Here is a 21,214-nt window from a genome sequence, read left to right as displayed (position 1 = left end):
CACCGCTATCCTGATGAAGACAAGGCTGCCATCTTAGACTGTTACAACATGTTACAATATAACATCAAGGGGCAAGTATCCATCTTCGATGTGCATCCGATGACAAGATGCCAGTGTTCGCACGATAGCAAACTAAAGAAAACAAAGTGTTTGTGTGTAGCTTGAGGTGCGTAGCTTTGGGTTGCTTGCTGTAGTAACACGTGCCTTTATTTAAAGCAATAATCAGTCAGTTATGACTTGGTGGCCTGCAGATTTGCATTTGTGGTGCAAAACCTTAAAAACTATTTTCCAGAACTAACTACTCGAAGCCTATGTGGCAGTGGTTGCCTTCTATAATATTTGCAGTTTTGAGTTTTAATGCATAGCCTACCGTCAGCCATTTAGAATGCAGTATTGACCCAGAACACAGGATAATGTTATAGTTTTATTTGTGCAGGTATTCAAGGGTTATTGTTGCAACATCTTTCAGCTGCTTACTGGTAACTGGATGGGTTTTGACTGGGACACGCAAGGTCGGTGGTTCTAATCCGGGTGTAGCCACAATAAGATCCACACAGCCGTTGGGCCCTTGAGCAAGGCCCTTAACCCTGCATTGCTCCAGGGGAGGAATGTCTCCTGCTTCATCTAATCAACTGTATATGTCGCTCTGGATAAGAGCGTCTGCCAAATGCCAATAATGGAATGGTATTTCAATATTAACAAGTATGCAATGGAGGTTCTTAATCAAAAAACTTTTCTAAAAGCTCAAAATGTGAGAACATATCACGTTATCATTAATCTATAACCATTTCCATGCTGATTGTCTTTTTGAACTAAATAAAAATAAATAAATGTTAAATAAATAAACTTAATAAACAATTAGGCAATGTTGCTTTACTTAAATTCGAACATTTATGACATTCGTGAGAAATAACCATCTTTGGAGAAACAAAAGCTTTGCGCTTCTCGCCTCTCGTCTGGAAAATACCAACATTCAGTGGCTGGGCCCAGAGCGCCCTCTCACCACACCAGGGCCCCACACCAGGGCCCCACACCAGGGCCCCACACCCAGAGAGCCTCTCCCCACACCAGGGCCCCACACCAGGGCTACACCCAGAGAGCCTCTCCCCACACCACGGCCCCACACCAGGGCCCCACACCAGGGCCCCACACCAGGGCCCCACACCCAGAGAGCCTCTCCCCACACCAGGGCCCCACACCAGGGCTACACCCAGGGTGCCTCTCCCCACACCAGGGCTCCACCCAGAGAGCCTCTCCCCACACCAGGGCCCCACACCAGGGCTACACCCAGGGTGCCTCTCCCCACACCAGGGCTCCACCCAGAGAGCCTCTCCCCACACCAGGGCCCCACACCAGGGCTACACCCAGAGAGCCTCTCCCCACACCAGGGCCCCACACCAGGGCTCCACCCAGAGAGCCTCTCCCCACACCAGGGCTCCACACCAGGGCTACACCCAGGGTGCCTCTCCCCACACCAGGGCTCCACCCAGAGAGCCTCTCCCCACACCAGGGCCCCACACCAGGGCCCCACACCAGGGCTACACCCAGGGTGCCTCTCCCCACACCAGGGCTCCACCCAGAGAGCCTCTCCCCACACCAGGGCCCCACACCAGGGCTACACCCAGAGAGCCTCTCCCCACACCAGGGCCCCACACCAGGGCCCCACACCAGGGCTCCACCCAGAGTGCCCTCTCCCCACACCAGGGCTCCCCATGACGGTGATTCCACAAAACAGGGCCTGAATGTGAACAGATGGGATTAATGGATGCGTGTCATTTCAATTTTCAAAGCCTGACCTCTTCCAATCATTTCATGTAAATACTTCCAAACAAAAGCTATGCATGAATGGTATAAATGGTCAATGTTATATTTATTGGTAGTTTTATTGAGGAATGCTGAACATTGTATTGGATGGTTTCATACCCATTGGAAAAAAAAAAAAGTGGAAGGGCATTGTCTTGTAACATTGTTTAAAACTCAAAATATTGATGGGGATTGCCTTGGGGAAAATAAATACAATTGAATTCTTATTTTGGTTGTTTCAGTTCTTTAAGATCCGTCAACACCACCTGCTGTTTCACAGCTTGGCTGTCCTGTCTCCTTCCCCACACTCCATGTATTTATAGAGCCCTGGTGAGGAACACCACGCACACACACTGCTCTGAAAACCAGCTAACGCAATGCGCACACACACACAGACAGATACACACACTCTCACACACACTGCTCTGAAAACCCTCAACTCTGCTCAGCAGTCGGGGTATGCCTTTTTCTTACATTTCTACGGCAATGAATAAAAAATAAGTTCCATTAAGGACGCAGTACCTTTTCATTTTTTATCACTCTATTCCTGATCTTCTCAAAATATAGGTCAGACGCTGCTCAGTGAAATGCGGAATGGAAGAGGAATGGTGACATCTAGTGGAAGGATACAGTAACTGCCACGAGTCGTCCCATTTCCTGGTTCAGGCCTGTGTGGGCATTGGAAGGGTGTGAAATGGGAGTGACAGGAGACAAACATGCATTTCATTACAAAACAGGGACAATATTTCTGTTCTTTTGGCTCTGTAGTCCAGCACATTGGATTTGAAATGAAAAAATAAAACAGTGTCAAAAGTATAAATCAAAGGAAAAAAATAGTATTCAAAGGATTCAGGCGAGCGCCAGCCTGTGGTGTCCATGGGAAATTCAAGCGGTGAGTTATAAGTTTAAATTATGACAAGTCGAGTCATATATTAAAATAATAGTGATTGGCAAAATGGCAGAAAGCTACTGTGTGGATTTTTGCACAACAATCAGATTTAAAAACATAGATTTGCACTTTAATTTACCTTCGAGAAATCCGTGGCCAGCCCACAGCAGTCCATAAAATGGCATTGTTAACACTGCTTCTGAAATGGAATATTAGATAAAAATGAAACCGATGAATTAACCATGAAAAGTGATTCCTGAGGCAATGAGGGGAAGACAGAAGATGTCTGCAATACAATAATTATAATACAATACTTCAATTACAATAATGTAATGTAATTACAGAAGATGTCCGGTTGTGATTCATTTGGTGATGAGTTTGATCATTTGCAAGTTTTCTATTTAGCAATAAGTTTCATGTGAATAAGACAAAAAAGCTGCACCACAGTTCAGTCAAAAGACATCACCAAAAGACCAAACCCCCCCTCTCTCTAACAACGGAGACAACACAGTCAAAGTAAACACTCAATAAAAATGAAATTATGGACATGAAAATGACATCCAGAGCGGGGCATATTGTCAACACTTTTCACTCTTTTACATTTCTTGGGCGCAGTACATCACAATGGAATAAATGTCAGGCCAAACAAAATAATGAAGTCTCAGGCACATACACCTTCATATCCTTCATTACAGAGTTATATACAGTTAAGTAGATGGTGTGCACTTGTGACAACTTGTCCCATCAGAGGGTACGTTGTCACAGTACTGTATGTTGGGTAAGTTGTCACATTGAAGTTTTTCAACAAATATTAACAATCAAAACCAAATATAACTAAATCAGAGGACCAAGCGGGGTGGCATTGCCCCCAAAGGCGATTGCTCGGCGAACCTCTGGGACCGTCAACAATCTCTGGGACAAACAACTCCAGAACATACAGCACCCTGAACACCCTGACCACCCCATCCCCCCGAAATTATTTCAGCAACAAATGACAGCACAACGCAAGCATCAAAACATCTCCAAAACATCAACGACCCACCGATATATTTGACAGTAGGTATGAGGGGCTTCTCCTTGTATGCATTCCATTTTGCCGCCAAACATGTAGAAGGTGGGTATCGCCAAAACATTCAAGTTCTGTCTAATCTGACCATAGCACTCTCTTCCAGGCATAATTCCAATGAGGTTTGGCAAACTCCAAATGCTAGTGCTCAGTATTCTTCGGCCTCTTGTCTCGGCCTGCGTCTGCTACTCGTTTTGCAGCTTTCTTGCAATGACGTGTGGGTTCTTCTGAGCATTTGTTTTCGTAGCTTTTGCCTTTTAGGTGGACATCTTTGGACAACTGTTTAGAGGGACCCATGGTTGGTAACACCAGACAAAACAGCCACTGCAGTTCAATAATTTAGAAGTCATGGAGTTATTTCAGAATAAAAGTTAAGCCCTGGACTTATATTCACCTCAATGAAGCCCTAAAGAGTAAATCACCTGGGTCTGGGCCTTTTTAAAAAGTAACAAAGAATAATACAAAAGAGTTTCCAAATGATGCGTTATTCATACCTTAACTTTAGCATAATTCTGTTTTTCTCAAGAAAGTGCTATCAAGTTGGGGTATGTATTGGCAAACATGTACTTCAATTCAATCTTGCAGGAAAAAGAGCAGTAATTGTGCTATGAGAAATTTTTGATAAATGTTCTAAACATGATTTTCTGACCCTCAAGACTGCATTCTAGTTTCATATGTTGTCTTCTCAAAACATTGTGATATAAAGTGCCAGACAAATGTGTCAGCTCCCTCCCTTAGAATCGTTTACACCAAATCAACATGATGGCCAATGCTTCTATAACAATGGCAGGTAAAAGGGGCAGGGCAATGAGCCCCATTGGTCAAACAGCGCACATCTCAGTATTAATACCAGGAGGAATCTATGACGGTCAATACAGATCATTTCAATGCTTCGGAAGAGAGCAAGCAGTGGCCCGGAATATTCAAGGAACAATTCATTGAAGTGAGTGCTGTACAAACTAATTTTGCTTTACAAATGTATATTTTACTTTTATACACAGTTTAGTGGATTTGAGTCAAGTCAGACTCTCAATAGCAATAACTTGTTCTTCCTTATCCATGAAGTCCTTTTTTTGACAGAGTAATGCTCAGGGGGAAATCAATGTTCAACTTGCAAGCAGTACAACTAAACAAAATCAATTACAAACTATTTTGATAACCAACACAGTTGGGTTACTTCAAATATAAGCATTATTTTTTAACATTTACCTGTAATCACTTAATTATGAGCTAGCTGTAACTGGCGTAGAGGCTCAAATGTTCGGAAAGCTGACAGATTATCCACAACTTCACAGCAGAACCGGAGGCCTGTGTCACGTCTGTGTTACTATGGCACCGGCTTTAAATGTACCTCAACTTTAACATAATTCTGTTTTTCCGAGGAAAGTGCTATCAAGTTGGGGCATATTTTGGAAAACATGAACATCAAAGAAATCTTCTCCGGAACAACCGCAGCCACCGTTTAATGAGAAATAATCAACATACACAAATATGGCCCTACGTACATTTTTAGTTTGTGTGTTTTCATGGGGTATATTTCAGTGGGCTGTGTATCTTCCAACAAGCTATGCCGAGCAACAAACAATTTGGTTACTTCAAACTGGAGCATCAATTTCTGTTATTTAAAAATAAGTGCTTCATTTTGGGGTAGCTGAAATTGTGCTAGAGATTCAACTCATCTTGCAAAAGACAGATATTCAGCAACTTTACCAAAAACCTGGGGGTGCTCCTCATCTACCACTGGGAGTTCAGATGCCCATCCATGACGCCTTTATGTATACCCCAACTTTAGTATGATTCTGTTTTTCTCAAGAAAGTGCTATCAAGTTGGGGCATATTTTTAGCAAACCTGAGCTTCAAAGAAATCTTTCAGTAACAACATCAATCACAGTATTGAGAGAACTAATCCAGATACCCAAATGGGGCCCTATGAAAAGCATTTACCTATGTATATTTTTTGTAAGTGCTTTTTCATGGGATACCTTTCCGTGGACAGTGCATCTTACAACAAGCTATGTTGAACAGAAATACATTTTGGAAACCTACGCATTTTGGTTACTTCAAACTGAAGCATCAATTTCTGTAATTTTACAATAAGTGCTTCATTTTGGGGTAGCTACAATTCTGCTCTCCATCCAAATGTTCATGCAACAGACATATGATCTGCAACTTCACCCAAAACTAGGGGGTGCCCCTGTTCTCCCGCTGGGAATTATTAAGTCTACCACACTGGATGATGCTTTATTCATACCTTAACTTTAGCATAATTCTGTTTTTCTCAAGAAAGTGCTATCAAGTTGGGGTATTGGAAAACGTGTACTTCAATTCAATCTTGCAGGAACAAGAGCAGTAATTGTGCTATGAGAAATTTTTGATAAACATGTTCAAAACCTGATTTTCTGACCCTCAAGACCCTGTATTCTAGTTTCATATGTTGTCTTTTCAAAACATTGTGATATAAAGTGCCAGACAAATGTGTCAGTTCCCTCCCTTAGGATCGTTTACACCAAATCAACATGATGGCCAATGCTTCTATAACAGGTGAGAAATTGCCTGAGTCCGAGGTGGGATTTGAACCCCGGCCTCTCACTTGTCCAAATATTTGTTGAACGAACGCGTTACCAGTCAGCTAAAGAAAAACTCGCCTCTAGCCAAGGGCAACAACGTTCTTTTGAATTTGAGGGTTACGTCATCGGGGAGTGTTGTCGTGATAACCTGCTACCAGCCTTCGCTTTCACTGCACTTCACTATGCCTACTAGCGAACTACCTGAGCTAACCATGCTACAGAAGCATCTCGTGTGTTCTCTCTTTAAGATAGGAATATCACGAACTATGAACCTACAAAAGGAAACGCTTGAATTGGTCATTCTGTTCAGATTTCAAGCCCCTAATGCTGTTTAGGCCTAAAGTTGGCTTATACGGCAGTCAACCTCCTATCTTCAGACATTTTCTCATTTGGAGGGAAAGTATACATTCTCGACTCAAGATATGCACATCTTGAAAAACTGTGTTCCTGAAGGCGGGAAAAGTTGAAGTATTCATTCGTCTCATATCTCAAGCTCCAAAAGCCTAACATAGCTGCATTATGGGTATATGGTAGGAAACCATTCACCATTATACATATTTGGTTTGGAAGCATCTTGTGTGTTCTCTCTTTAAGATATGAACATGATCACAAACTATGAACCTACAAAAGGAAATGCTTGAATTGGTCATTCTGCTCAGATTTCAAGCCCATAATGCTGTTTAGGCCTAAAGTGGGCTTATACGGCAGTCAACCTCCTATCTTCAGACATTTCATCATTTGGAGGGAAAGTATACATTCTCGACTCAAGATATGCAGAACTTGAAAAACTGTGTTCCTGAAGGCGAGAAAAGTTAAAGTTTTTATAAAGCCTATATCTAAAGCTCCTAAAGGAGCACATGGCTACCTTTTGAATATATGATATGGAACCATTCACCATCATACATATTTCATTTGGAAGCGACTCATGTATTCTCTCTTCAAGATATGCTCATTTTCACCAACTATGAAACTTAGTGTGCCAAAGCTTGAAATCGTCATTTTGGTATTTCACAAGCTCTGAATGCGGTTTCTGGCAAATGGGCATACACCTGATAGATTATCGGCCCACCATCAAACCTTTTTCTTTCGGATGGAATTTGAGTCTTGACTTTCAAGAAATGCACTGTTTGAAAAACTTTGTTCCTGAATGCGGGAAAAGTTAAAGTTTTTATAAAGCCTATATGTAATGCTCCTAAAGGAGCACATGGCTACCGTATTGAATATATGATATGGAACCATTCACCATCATACAAATTTCATTTGGAAGCAGCTAGTGTATTCTCTCTTCAAGATATGCTAATTTTCACCAACTATGAAACTTAGAGTGCCAAAGCTTGAAATCGTCATATTGGTATTTCACAAGCTCTGAATGTGGTTTCTGGCAAATGGGCATACACCTGATAGATTATCACCCCACCATCAAACCTTTTCCTTTTGGATGAAATTTGAGTATTGACTTTCAAGAAGCCACCTCTGTGGAAGAGGCAGAGCCTGAAGACTCTGGGGAATCTGCACCTATATCCCTGGTTGCTGAGGTAGTCAAAAAGCTCCTCAGTGGCAAGTCGCCGGGTGTAGATGAGATTCGCCCTGAGAGTCTGAAGGCTATGGACATTGTTGGGCTGTCTTGGCTGACACGCCTCTTCAGTGTCACGTGGAGGTCGGGGACAGTACCTGTAGAGTGGCAGACCGGGGAGGTGGTCCCCATTTTCAAGAAGGGGGACCGGAGGGTGTGCTCCAATTACCGGGGTATCACACTCCTCAGCCTCCCTGGGAAAGCTTACTCTAGGGTATTGGAAAGGAGGCTCCGACCTCGGATTCAGGAGGAGCAATGTGGCTTCCATCCTGGCCGTGGAACAGTGGACCAGCTCTTTACCTTGGCAGGGTTGCTGGCGGGGTCATGGGAGTTTGCCCATCCAGTCCACATGTGCTTTGTGGACTTGGAGAAGGCTTTCGGCCGTGTCCCCCGGGGAACCCTGTGGGGTGTACTGCGGGAGTATGGGGTACCGGGGCCGTTGTTACGAGCCATCAGGTCCCTGTACAACCAAAGTGAGAGCTGTGTCCGCATTCTCGGCACAAAGTCAAGCACGTTTCCGGTGGGTGTTGGACTCCGCCAAGGTTGCCCCTTGTCACCGGTCCTGTTTGTGGTATTCATGGACAGGATCTCAAGGCGCAGCCGAGGTGAGGAGAGTGTCCGGTTTGGTGACCTCAGAATCGCATCTCTGCTTTTTGCGGATGATGTGGTTCTGCTGGCTTCATCGGACCGTGACCTTCAGCACGCACTGGAGCGGTTTGCAGCCGAGTGTGAAGCGGCTGGGATGAGAGTCAGCACCTCCAAGTCCGAGGCCATGGTTCTCTGCCGGAAAACGGTGGATTGCTCCCTCCAGGTTGGGAACGAGTCTTTGCCCCAAGTGAAGGAGTCCAAGTATCTCGGGGTCTTGTTCACGAGTGAGGGTAGAAGGGAGCGTGAGATCGACAGGCGGATCGGTGCAGCGTCAGCAGTAATGCGAGCGTTGCACCGGACCGTTGTGGTGAAGAAGGAGCTGAGCCGGAAGGCGAAGCTCTCGATTTACTGGTCGATCTACGTGCCAACCCTCACCTATGGTCACGAGCTTTGGGTAGTGACCGAAAGAACGAGATTGCGTATACAAGCGGCCGAAATGAGCTTCCTCCGTAGGGTGGCCGGGCTCAGCCTTAGAGATAGGGTGAGGAGCTCGGACATCCGGAGGGAGCTCAGAGTAGAGCCGCTGCTCCTTCGCGTCGAAAGGAGCCAATTGAGGTGGTTCGGGCATCTAATCAGGATGCCTTCTGGGCGCCTCCCTTTGGAGGTTTTCCGGGCTCGTCCAACTGGGCGGAGACCCCGAGGGAGACCCAGAGCCCGCTGGAGAGATTATATATCTCTCCTGGCCAGGGAACGCCTCGGGATCCCCCAGGAGGAGCTAGAATGCGTTGCTGGGGAGAGGGACGCCTGGAATACCTGGCTTTGCCTACTGCCCCCGCGACCCGACTCCGGATAAGCGGGTGATGATGGATGAATGGAAGGATGGATGGACTTTCAAGAAATGCACAGTTTGAAAAACTTTGTTCCTGAATGCGGGAAAAGTTAAAGTTTTTATATAGCCTATATCTAAAGCTCCTAAGAGAGCACATGTCTACCTTTTCAATATATGATATGGACCCATTCACCATCATGCATATTTCATTTGGAAACATTTGGTTCATTTGGGGGCGGCACGGATGGTGCAGTGGGTAGCACTGCCGCCTCACAGCAAGGAGGTCCTGGGTTCGAATCCCCATCGGCCGGGGCCTCTCTGTGTGGAGTTTGCATGTTCTCCCCGTGTCTGCGTGTGTTTCCTCCGGGTACTCCGGTTTCCTCCCACAGTCCAAAGACATGCACGTTAGGCTGATTGGAGAGTCTAAATTGCCCGTAGGTATGAGTGTATGAGTGTATGAGTGTATGAGTGTATGAGTGTGTGAGTGAATGGTGTGTGTACCCTGCGATAGACTGGCGACCTGTCCAGGGTGTATTCCTGCCTTTCGCCCAATGTATGCTGGGATAGGCTCCAGCCCCCCCGCGACCCTGATCAGGATAAGCGGGTTCAGATAATGGATGGATGGATGGATGGATGGTTCATTTGGTTGTTCCTGAATGCGGGAAAAGTTAAACTTTTTAATAAAGCCTATAACTAAAGCTCCTAAAGGAGCACATGGAAGCGACTAGTGTATTTCTTCATGATATGCTCATTTTCACCTACTATGAAACTTAGAGTGCCAAAGCTTGAAATCGTCATATTGGTATTTCACAAGCTCTGATTGCGGTTTCTGGCAAATGGGCATATACCTGATAGATTATCGCCCCACCATCAAACCTTTTTCTTTTGGAAGAAATTTGAGTATTGACTTTCAAGAAATGCACAGTTTGAAAAACTTTGTTCCTGAATGCGGGAAAAGTTAAAGTTTTTAATAAAGCTTCTATCTAAAGCTCCTAAAGGAGCACATGGCTACCTTTTGAATATATGATATGGACCCATTCACCATCATACATATTTCATTTGGAAGCGACTAGTGTATTCTCTCTTCATGATATGCTCATTTTCACCGACTATGAAACTTAGAGTGCCAAAGCTTGAAATCGTCAAATTGGTATTTCACAAGCTCTGATTGCGGTTTCTGGCAAATGGGCGTATTGAGACGGGTGCGTGGGGGTTGGACCCAAAATGCACGACTCAGAAACAATGGTGAAATAAAGTCCCGTCAGGGCTTTATTCGGGATGAATCCCAGGAGCTTAGTCAACACGAGCAAAGTCCATACACGTAGATCCAGCCAAAACAACAATAAACAAACAAAAAGCACGGTGCCCAGGGAAGAGGCAAGCTCATAGTCGGTAGACGTGCAGGAAGGTCCAGTAGCAGGAGAGCCGTCAGCGGGGCAGAAGTACAGGCGGACGGCAGGCAGAGTCATAGTCGAGGGCGATGCGGAAGTCGAAACCATGAAACAATCAGCGAGGCAAAGGTACAAGAACGGTAGGCGAAGATGTGGTCAAAAAACAAACGATGGTCAACGAAACAGAAATCAATAAACAATAGTCGGTAAACAGGCTTGGATCTTAACGTGAATCAATCAGTAATAATGCTCAAGAGTTGCGTAGTAAACTAGAGGCAGACAATTTCGCAGTGAACAGCAGCGCGACTGGGATATAAATGCAGGTGTAGACAGGTGTAGACAATTAGTTAGAGCGTAGCAAGGAAATGGAAAACAGGTGCGATGGATGACAAGTTTAACAAGGTAATTAGTAATCGTTAGTAATAAACCTATCCTGCCCTAGCATTAGTAAATTAGTAAATGACATGCACGAGAAACGTAAGGTAACATGAACACATGATTAGTTTGTTAGTTTCTACCCAATCCTGATCTAGCGTTAGTAGTTTTAGTAAATAGACAAATGGAAACAATTAGGGAGTGAATGAAAGAGAGAGAGAGAAAAGGCGGAACGCAAGGTTTGCGGAAAGACATGTAAAAGTGTATGTTTAAACAGTATCCAGTCTATGTAACAATAAACAAAACATAACACAAAATGAAACTAAGATGATAACCATTCAACATAACAAGGTAAGATAATCGTAACGAAACATGACTAGACATGATGAGAAAATAAATCGTAACAAGAAACAAACTAAACAACATGACGAACCTAGACTAACATAATACATCATAAGACAATACAAGACTCAGACAAAAATGAAAAAACATAAAACATGGCGAGACAGACCTGAAACGTGACACAGATTTCAAGCCCCTAATGCTGTTTTAGGCCTAAAGTTGGCTTATACGGCAGTCAACCTCCTATCTTCAGACATTTTCTCATTTGGAGGGAAAGTATACATTCTCGACTCAAGATATGCACAACTTGAAAAACTGTGTTCCTGAAGGCGGGAAAAGTTGAAGTGTTCATTCGTCTCATATCTCAAGCTCCAAAAGCCTAACATAGCTGCATTATGTGTATATGGTAGGAAACCATATACAGGGCGGCCTGTAATGTAGTGGTTAAGGTAAATGACTGGGACCCGCAAGGTTGTCGGTTCGATCCCTGGTGTAACCACAATTAGATCCGCACAGCCGTTGGGCCCTTGAGCAAGGCCCTTAACCCTGCATTGCTCCAGGGGGGGATTGTCTCCTGCTTAGTCTAATCAACTGTATGTCGCTCTGGATAAGAGTGTCTGCCAAATGCCAATAATGTAATGTAATGTAAAAACCATTCACCATTATACATATTTGGTTTGGAAGCATGTAGTGTGTTCTCTCTTTAAGATAGGAACATGACAAACTATGAACCTACAAAAGGAAATGCTTGAATTGGTCATTCTGCTCAGATTTCAAGCTCCTAATGCTGTTTAGGCCTAAAGTTGGCTGATACGGCAGTCAACCTGCTATCTTCAGACATTTTTTCATTTGGAGGGAAAGTATACATTCTCGACTCAAGATATGCACAACTTGAAAAACTGTGTTCCTGAAGGCGGGAAAAGTTGAAGTGTTCATTCGTCTCATATCTCAAGCTCCAAAAGCCTAACATAGCTGCATTATGTGTATATGGTAGGAAACCATTCACCATTATACATATTTGGTTTGGAAGCATCTTGTGTGTTCTCTCTTTAAGATATGCACATATGACAAACTATGAACCAACAAGAGGAAATGCTTGAATTGGTAATTCTGCTCAGATTTCAAACCGCTAATGCTGTTCTAGGCCTAAAGTTGGCTTATACGGCAGTCAACCTCCTATCTTCAGACATTTTCTCATTTGGAGGGAAAGTATACATTCTCGACTCAAGATATGCACAACTTGAAAAACTGTGTTCCTGAAGGCGGGAAAAGTTGAAGTGTTCATTCGTCTCATATCTCAAGCTCCAAAAGCCTAACATAGCTGCATTATGTTTATATGGTAGGAAACCATATACAGGGCGGCCTGTAATGTAGTGGTTAAGGTAAATGACTGGGACCCGCAAGGTTGTCGGTTCGATCCCTGGTGTAGCCACAATTAGATCCGCACAGCCGTTGGGCCCTTGAGCAAGGCCCTTAACCCTGCATTGCTCCAGGGGGGGATTGTCTCCTGCTTAGTCTAATCAACTGTATGTCACTCTGGATAAGAGTGTCTGCCAAATGCCAATAATGTAATGTAATGTAAAAACCATTCACCATTATACATATTTGGTTTGGAAGCATGTAGTGTGTTCTCTCTTTAAGATAGGAACATGACAAACTATGAACCTACAAAAGGAAATGCTTGAATTGGTCATTCTGCTCAGATTTCAAGCTCCTAATGCTGTTTAGGCCTAAAGTTGGCTTATACGGCAGTCAACCTGCTATCTTCAGACATTTTTTCATTTGGAGGGAAAGTATACATTCTCAACTCAAGATATGCAGAACTTGAAAAGTTGAAGTGTTCATTCGTCTCATATCTCAGGCTCCAAAAGGCTAACATAGCTGCATTATGTGTATATGGCAGGTAACCATTATACATATTTGGTTTGGAAGCATCTTGTGTGTTCTCTCGTTAAGATAGGAACATTATCACAAACTATGAACCTACAAAAGGAAACACTTGAATTGGTCATTCTGCTCAGATTTCAAGCCCCTAATGCTGTTTAGGCCTAAAGTTGGCTTTTACGGCAGTCAACGTCCTATCATCAGACATTTTCTCAATTGGAAGGAAAGTATACATTCTCGACTCAAGATATGTACAACTTGAAAACCTGTGTTTGAAGGCGGGAAAAGTTGAAGTGTTCATTATGCTCATATCTCAAGCTCCAAAAGCCTAACATAGCTGCATTATGTGTATATGGTATGAAACCATTCACCATTATACATATTTGGTTGGGAAGCATCTTGTGTGTTCTCTCTTTAAGATATGCACATATGACAAACTGTGAACCAACAAGAGGAAATGCTTGAATTGGTCATTCTGCTCAGATTTCAAGCCCCTAATGCTGTTTAGACCTAAAATTGGCTTATATGGCAGTCAAACTCCTATCATCAGACATTTCCTCATTTGGAAGGAAAGTATACATTCTCGACTCAAGATGTGCAAAACTTGAAAGCCTGTGTTTGAAGGCGGGAATAGTTGAAGTGTTCATTCGTCTCATATCTCAAGCTCCAAAAGAATAACATACCTGCAGTTTGCATAAATGATAGGAAACCATTCACCAATATACATATTTGGTTTGGAAGCATCTTGTGTGTTCTCTCGTTAAGATAGGAACATTATCACAAACTATGAACCTACAAAAGGAAACACTTGAATTGGTCATTCTGCTCAGATTTCAAGCCCCTAATGCTGTTTAGGCCTAAAGTTGGCTTTTACGGCAGTCAACCTCCTATCATCAGACATTTTCTCATTTGGAAGGAAAGTATACATTCTCGACTCAAGATATGTACAACTTGAAAACCTGTGTTTGAAGGCGGGAATAGTTGAAGTGTTCATTCGTCTCATATCTCAAGCTCCAAAAGAATAACATACCTGCAGTTTGTATAAATGACAGGAAACCATTCACCAATATACATATTTGATTTGAAAGCATCTTGTGTGTTCTCTCTGAAAGATGTGCAAATTATGACAAACAATGAACCTACAAGAGGAAATGCTTGAATTGGTCATTCTGCTCAGATTTCAAGCCCCTAATGCTGTTTAGGCCTAAAGTTGGCTTATACGGCAGTCAACCTCCTATCATCAGACATTTTCTCATTTGGAAGGAAAGTATACATTCTCGACTCAAGATATGAACAACTTGAAAAACTGTGTTCCTGAAGGCGGGAAAAGTTGAATGTTCATTCGTCTCATATCTCAAGCTCCAAAAGCCTAACATAGCTGCATTATGTGTATATGGTAGGAAACCATTCACCATTATACATATTTGGTTTGGAAGCGGCGGCACGGATGGTGCAGTGGGTAGCACTGCCGCCTCACAGCAAGGAGGTCCTGGGTTTGAATCCCCGTCGGCCGGGGCCTCTCTGTGCGGAGTTTGCATGTTCACCCCGTGTCTGCGTGGGTTTCCTCCGGGTACTCCGGTTTCCTCCCACAGTCCAAAGACATGCACGTTAGGCTGATTGGAGAGTCTAAATTGCCCGTAGGTATGAGTGTGTGAGTGAATGGTGTGTGTGCCCTGAGATAGACTGGCGACCTGTCCGGGGTGTGTTCCTGCCTTTCGCCCGGTGTGTGCTGGGATGGGCTCCAGCCCCCCTGCGACCCTGATCAGGATAAGCGGGTTCAGATAATGGATGGATGGATGGATGGATGGATGGTTTGGAAGCATCTTGTGTGTTCTCTCTTTAAGATAGGAACATTATCACAAACTATGAACCTACAAAAGGAAACACTTGAATTGGTCATTCTGCTCAGATTTCAAGCCCCTAATGCTGTTTAGGCTTAAAGTTGGCTGATATGGCAGTCAAACTCCTTTCATCAGACATTTTCACATTTGGAAGGAAAGTATACATTCTCGACTCAAGATGTGCAAAACTTGAAAACCTGTTTTTGAAGGAGGGAATAGTTGAAGTGTTCATTCTGCTCATATCTCAAGCTCCAAAAGAATAACATACCAGCAGTTTGTATAAATGATAGGAAACCATTCACCAATATACATCTTTCATTTGAAAGCATCTTGTGTGTTCTCTCTGAAAGATATGCAAATTATGACAAACTATGAGCCTACAAGAGGAAATGCTTGAATTGGTCATTCTGCTCAGATTTCAAGCCCCGAATGCTGTTTAGGCCTAAAGTTGGCTTATACGGCAGTCAACCTCCGATCATGAGACATTTTCTCATTTAGAAGGAAAGTATACATTCTCGACTCAAGATATGCACAACTTGAAAAACTGTGTTCCTGAAGGCGGGAAAAGTTGAAGTGTTCATTCATCTCATATCTCAAGCTCCAAAAGCCTAACATAGCTGCATTATGTGTAAATGGTAGGAAACCATTCACCATTATACATATTTGGTTTGGAAGCATCTTGTGTGTTCTCTCTTTAAGATAGGAACATTATCACAAACTATGAACCTACAAAAGGAAACACTTGAATTGGTCATTCTGCTCAGATTTCAAGCCCCTAATGCTGTTTAGGCCTAAAGTTGGCTTATACGGCAGTCAACCTCCGATCATGAGACATTTTCTCATTTAGAAGGAAAGTATACATTCTCGACTCAAGATATGCACAACTTGAAAAACTGTGTTCCTGAAGGCGGGAAAAGTTGAAGTGTTCATTCGTCTCATATCTCAAGCTCCAAAAGCCTAACATAGCTGCATTATGTGTATATGGCAGGAAACCATTAACCATTATACATATTTGGTTTGGAAGCATCTAGTGTGTTCTCTATTTAAGATATTCACATATGACAAACTATGAACCAACAAGAGGTCATGCTTGAATTGGTAATTCTGCTCATATTTCAAGCCCCTAATGCTGTTTAGGCCTAAATTTAGCTTATACGGCAGTCAACCTCCTATCTTCCGACATTTTCTCATTTGGAAGGAAAGTATACATTCTCGACTCAAGATATGCACAACTTGAAAAACTGTGTTCCTGAAGGCGGGAAAAGTTGAAGTGTTCATTATGCTCATATCTCAAGCTCCAAAAGCCTAACATAGCTGCATTATGTGTATATGGTAGGAAACCATTCACCATTATACATATTTGGTTTGGAAGCATCTTGTGTGTTCTCTCTTTAAGATAGGAACATTATCACAAACTATGAACCTACAAAAGGAAACACTTGAATTGGTCATTCTGCTCAGATTTCAAGCCCCTAATGCTGTTTAGGCCTAAAGTTGGCTTATACGGCAGTCAACCTCCGATCATGAGACATTTTCTCATTTAGAAGGAAAGTATACATTCTCGACTCAAGATGTGCAAAACTTGAAAAACTGTGTTCCTGAAGGCGGGAAAAGTTGAAGTGTTCATTCGTCTCATATCTCAAGCTCCAAAAGCCTAACATAGCTGCATTATGTGTATATGGCAGGAAACCATTAACCATTATACATATTTGGTTTGGAAGCATCTAGTGTGTTCTCTATTTAAGATATTCACATATGACAAACTATGAACCAACAAGAGGTCATGCTTGAATTGGTAATTCTGCTCATATTTCAAGCCCCTAATGCTGTTTAGGCCTAAATTTAGCTTATACGGCAGTCAACCTCCTATCTTCCGACATTTTCTCATTTGGAAGGAAAGTATACATTCTCGACTCAAGATATGCACAACTTGAAAAACTGTGTTCCTGAAGGCGGGAAAAGTTGAAGTGTTCATTATGCTCATATCTCAAGCTCCAAAAGCCTAACATAGCTGCATTATGTGTATATGGTAGGAAACCATTCACCATTATACATATTTGGTTTGGAAGCATCTTGTGTGTTCTCTCTTTAAGATATGCACATATGGCAAACTGTGAACCAACAAGAGGAAATGCTTGAATTGGTCATTCTGCTCAGATTTCAAGCCCCTAATGCTGTTTAGGCCTAAAGTTGGCTTATACGGCAGTCAACCTCCGATCATCAGACATTTTCTCATTTAGAAGGAAAGTATACATTCTCGACTCAAGATATGCACAACTTGAAAAACTGTGTTCCTGAAGGCGGGAATAGTTGAAGTGTTCATTCTGCTCATATCTCAAGCTCCAAAAGAATAACATACCTGGAGTTTATATAAATGATAGGAAACCATTCACCATTATACATATTTGATTAGGAAGCATCTTGTGTGTTCTCTCTGAAAGATATGCAAATTATGACAAACTATGAACCTACAAAAGGAAACACTTGAATTGGTCATTCTGCTCAGATTTCAAGCTCCTTATGCTGTTTAGGCCTAAAGTTGGCTTATACGGCAGTCAACCTCCTATCTTCAGACATTTTCTAATTTGCAGGGAAAGTATACATTCTCGACTCAAGATATGCACAACTTGAAAAACTGTGTTCCTGAAGGCGGGAAAAGTTGAAGTGTTCATTCGTCTCATATCTCAAGCTCCAAAAGAATAACATACCTGCAGTTCGTATAAATGACAGGAAACCATTCACCAATATACATATTTGATTTGAAAGCATCTTGTGTGTTCTCTCTGAAAGATGTGCAAATTATGACAAACAATGAACCTACAAGAGGAAATGCTTGAATTGGTCATTCTGCTCAGATTTCAAGCCCCTAATGCTGTTTAGGCCTAAAGTTGGCTTATACGGCAGTCAACCTCCTATCATCAGACATTTTCTCATTTGGAAGGAAAGTATACATTCTCGACTCAAGATATGAACAACTTGAAAAACTGTGTTCCTGAAGGCGGGAAAAGTTGAATGTTCATTCGTCTCATATCTCAAGCTCCAAAAGCCTAACATAGCTGCATTATGTGTATATGGCAGGAAACCATTAACCATTATACATATTTGGTTTGGAAGCATCTAGTGTGTTCTCTATTTAAGATATTCACATATGACAAACTATGAACCAACAAGAGGTCATGCTTGAATTGGTAATTCTGCTCATATTTCAAGCCCCTAATGCTGTTTAGGCCTAAATTTAGCTTATACGGCAGTCAACCTCCTATCTTCCGACATTTTCTCATTTGGAAGGAAAGTATACATTCTCGACTCAAGATATGCACAACTTGAAAAACTGTGTTCCTGAAGGCGGGAAAAGTTGAAGTGTTCATTATGCTCATATCTCAAGCTCCAAAAGCCTAACATAGCTGCATTATGTGTATATGGTAGGAAACCATTCACCATTATACATATTTGGTTTGGAAGCATCTTGTGTGTTCTCTCTTTAAGATATGCACATATGGCAAACTGTGAACCAACAAGAGGAAATGCTTGAATTGGTCATTCTGCTCAGATTTCAAGCCCCTAATGCTGTTTAGGCCTAAAGTTGGCTTATACGGCAGTCAACCTCCGATCATCAGACATTTTCTCATTTAGAAGGAAAGTATACATTCTCGACTCAAGATATGCACAACTTGAAAAACTGTGTTCCTGAAGGCGGGAATAGTTGAAGTGTTCATTCTGCTCATATCTCAAGCTCCAAAAGAATAACATACCTGGAGTTTATATAAATGATAGGAAACCATTCACCATTATACATATTTGATTAGGAAGCATCTTGTGTGTTCTCTCTGAAAGATATGCAAATTATGACAAACTATGAACCTACAAAAGGAAACACTTGAATTGGTCATTCTGCTCAGATTTCAAGCTCCTTATGCTGTTTAGGCCTAAAGTTGGCTTATACGGCAGTCAACCTCCTATCTTCAGACATTTTCTAATTTGCAGGGAAAGTATACATTCTCGACTCAAGATATGCACAACTTGAAAAACTGTGTTCCTGAAGGCGGGAATAGTTGAAGTGTTCATTCTGCTCATATCTCAAGCTCCAAAAGAATAACATACCTGGAGTTTATATAAATGATAGGAAACCATTCACCATTATACATATTTGATTAGGAAGCATCTTGTGTGTTCTCTCTGAAAGATATGCAAATTATGACAAACTATGAACCTACAAAAGGAAACACTTGAATTGGTCATTCTGCTCAGATTTCAAGCTCCTTATGCTGTTTAGGCCTAAAGTTGGCTTATACGGCAGTCAACCTCCTATCTTCAGACATTTTCTAATTTGCAGGGAAAGTATACATTCTCGACTCAAGATATGCACAACTTGAAAAACTGTGTTCCTGAAGGCGGGAAAAGTTGAAGTGTTCATTCGTCTCATATCTCAAGCTCCAAAAGAATAACATACCTGCAGTTTGTATAAATGACAGGAAACCATTCACCAATATACATATTTGATTTGAAAGCATCTTGTGTGTTCTCTCTGAAAGATGTGCAAATTATGACAAACAATGAACCTACAAGAGGAAATGCTTGAATTGGTCATTCTGCTCAGATTTCAAGCCCCTAATGCTGTTTAGGCCTAAAGTTGGCTTATACGGCAGTCAACCTCCTATCATCAGACATTTTCTCATTTGGAAGGAAAGTATACATTCTCGACTCAAGATATGAACAACTTGAAAAACTGTGTTCCTGAAGGCGGGAAAAGTTGAATGTTCATTCGTCTCATATCTCAAGCTCCAAAAGCCTAACATAGCTGCATTATGTGTATATGGTAGGAAACCATTCACCATTATACATATTTGGTTTGGAAGCGGCGGCACGGATGGTGCAGTGGGTAGCACTGCCGCCTCACAGCAAGGAGGTCCTGGGTTTGAATCCCCGTCGGCCGGGGCCTCTCTGTGCGGAGTTTGCATGTTCTCCCCGTGTCTGCGTGGGTTTCCTCCGGGTACTCCGGTTTCCTCCCACAGTCCAAAGACATGCACGTTAGGCTGATTGGAGAGTCTAAATTGCCCGTAGGTATGAGTGTGTGAGTGAATGGTGTGTGTGCCCTGAGATAGACTGGCGACCTGTCCGGGGTGTGTTCCTGCCTTTCGCCCGGTGTGTGCTGGGATGGGCTCCAGCCCCCCTGCGACCCTGATCAGGATAAGCGGGTTCAGATAATGGATGGATGGATGGATGGTTTGGAAGCATCTTGTGTGTTCTCTCTTTAAGATAGGAACATTATCACAAACTATGAACCTACAAAAGGAAACACTTGAATTGGTCATTCTGCTCAGATTTCAAGCCCCTAATGCTGTTTAGGCTTAAAGTTGGCTGATATGGCAGTCAAACTCCTTTCATCAGACATTTTCACATTTGGAAGGAAAGTATACATTCTCGACTCAAGATGTGCAAAACTTGAAAACCTGTGTTTGAAGGAGGGAATAGTTGAAGTGTTCATTCTGCTCATATCTCAAGCTCCAAAAGAATAACATACCAGCAGTTTGTATAAATGATAGGAAACCATTCACCAATATACATCTTTCATTTGAAAGCATCTTGTGTGTTCTCTCTGAAAGATATGCAAATTATGACAAACTATGAGCCTACAAGAGGAAATGCTTGAATTGGTCATTCTGCTCAGATTTCAAGCTCCGAATGCTGTTTAGGCCTAAAGTTGGCTTATACGGCAGTCAACCTCCGATCATGAGACATTTTCTCATTTAGAAGGAAAGTATACATTCTCGACTCAAGATATGCACAACTTGAAAAACTGTGTTCCTGAAGGCGGGAAAAGTTGAAGTGTTCATTCGGCTCATATCTCAAGCTCCAAAAGCCTAACATAGCTGCATTATGTGTAAATGGTAGGAAACCATTCACCATTATACATATTTGGTTTGGAAGCATCTAGTGTGTTCTCTCTTTAAGATATGCAAATTATGACAAATTATGAACCAACAAGAGGAAATGCTTGAATTTGTCATTCTGCTCAGATTTCAAGCCCCTACTGCTGTTTAGGCCTAAAGTTGGCTTATACGGCAG

The 21,214-nt window shown here is 42.4% G+C and overlaps 1 protein-coding gene across 1 annotated transcript; it reads left to right on the top strand.

The window, feature by feature from the left end:
- Positions 1-48: 48 nt before the first annotated feature.
- LOC133131626 (proline-rich protein HaeIII subfamily 1-like) lies at positions 49-1,716 on the top strand. Its single transcript, XM_061246997.1, has 2 exons — positions 49-75; positions 1,012-1,716. The coding sequence occupies exons 1-2, from the start codon at positions 49-51 to the stop codon at positions 1,714-1,716; spliced, it is 732 nt and encodes a 243-aa protein (XP_061102981.1).
- Positions 1,717-21,214: the final 19,498 nt, after the last annotated feature.

The sequence above is a fragment of the Conger conger genome, chromosome 6 (genome assembly GCF_963514075.1).
Source record: "Conger conger chromosome 6, fConCon1.1, whole genome shotgun sequence".
In the NCBI taxonomy this organism is placed as follows: domain Eukaryota; kingdom Metazoa; phylum Chordata; class Actinopteri; order Anguilliformes; family Congridae; genus Conger; species Conger conger.
The sequence above is the reverse complement of the archived record's forward strand: the minus strand, read 5'-3'. Positions and strand labels throughout refer to the sequence as shown.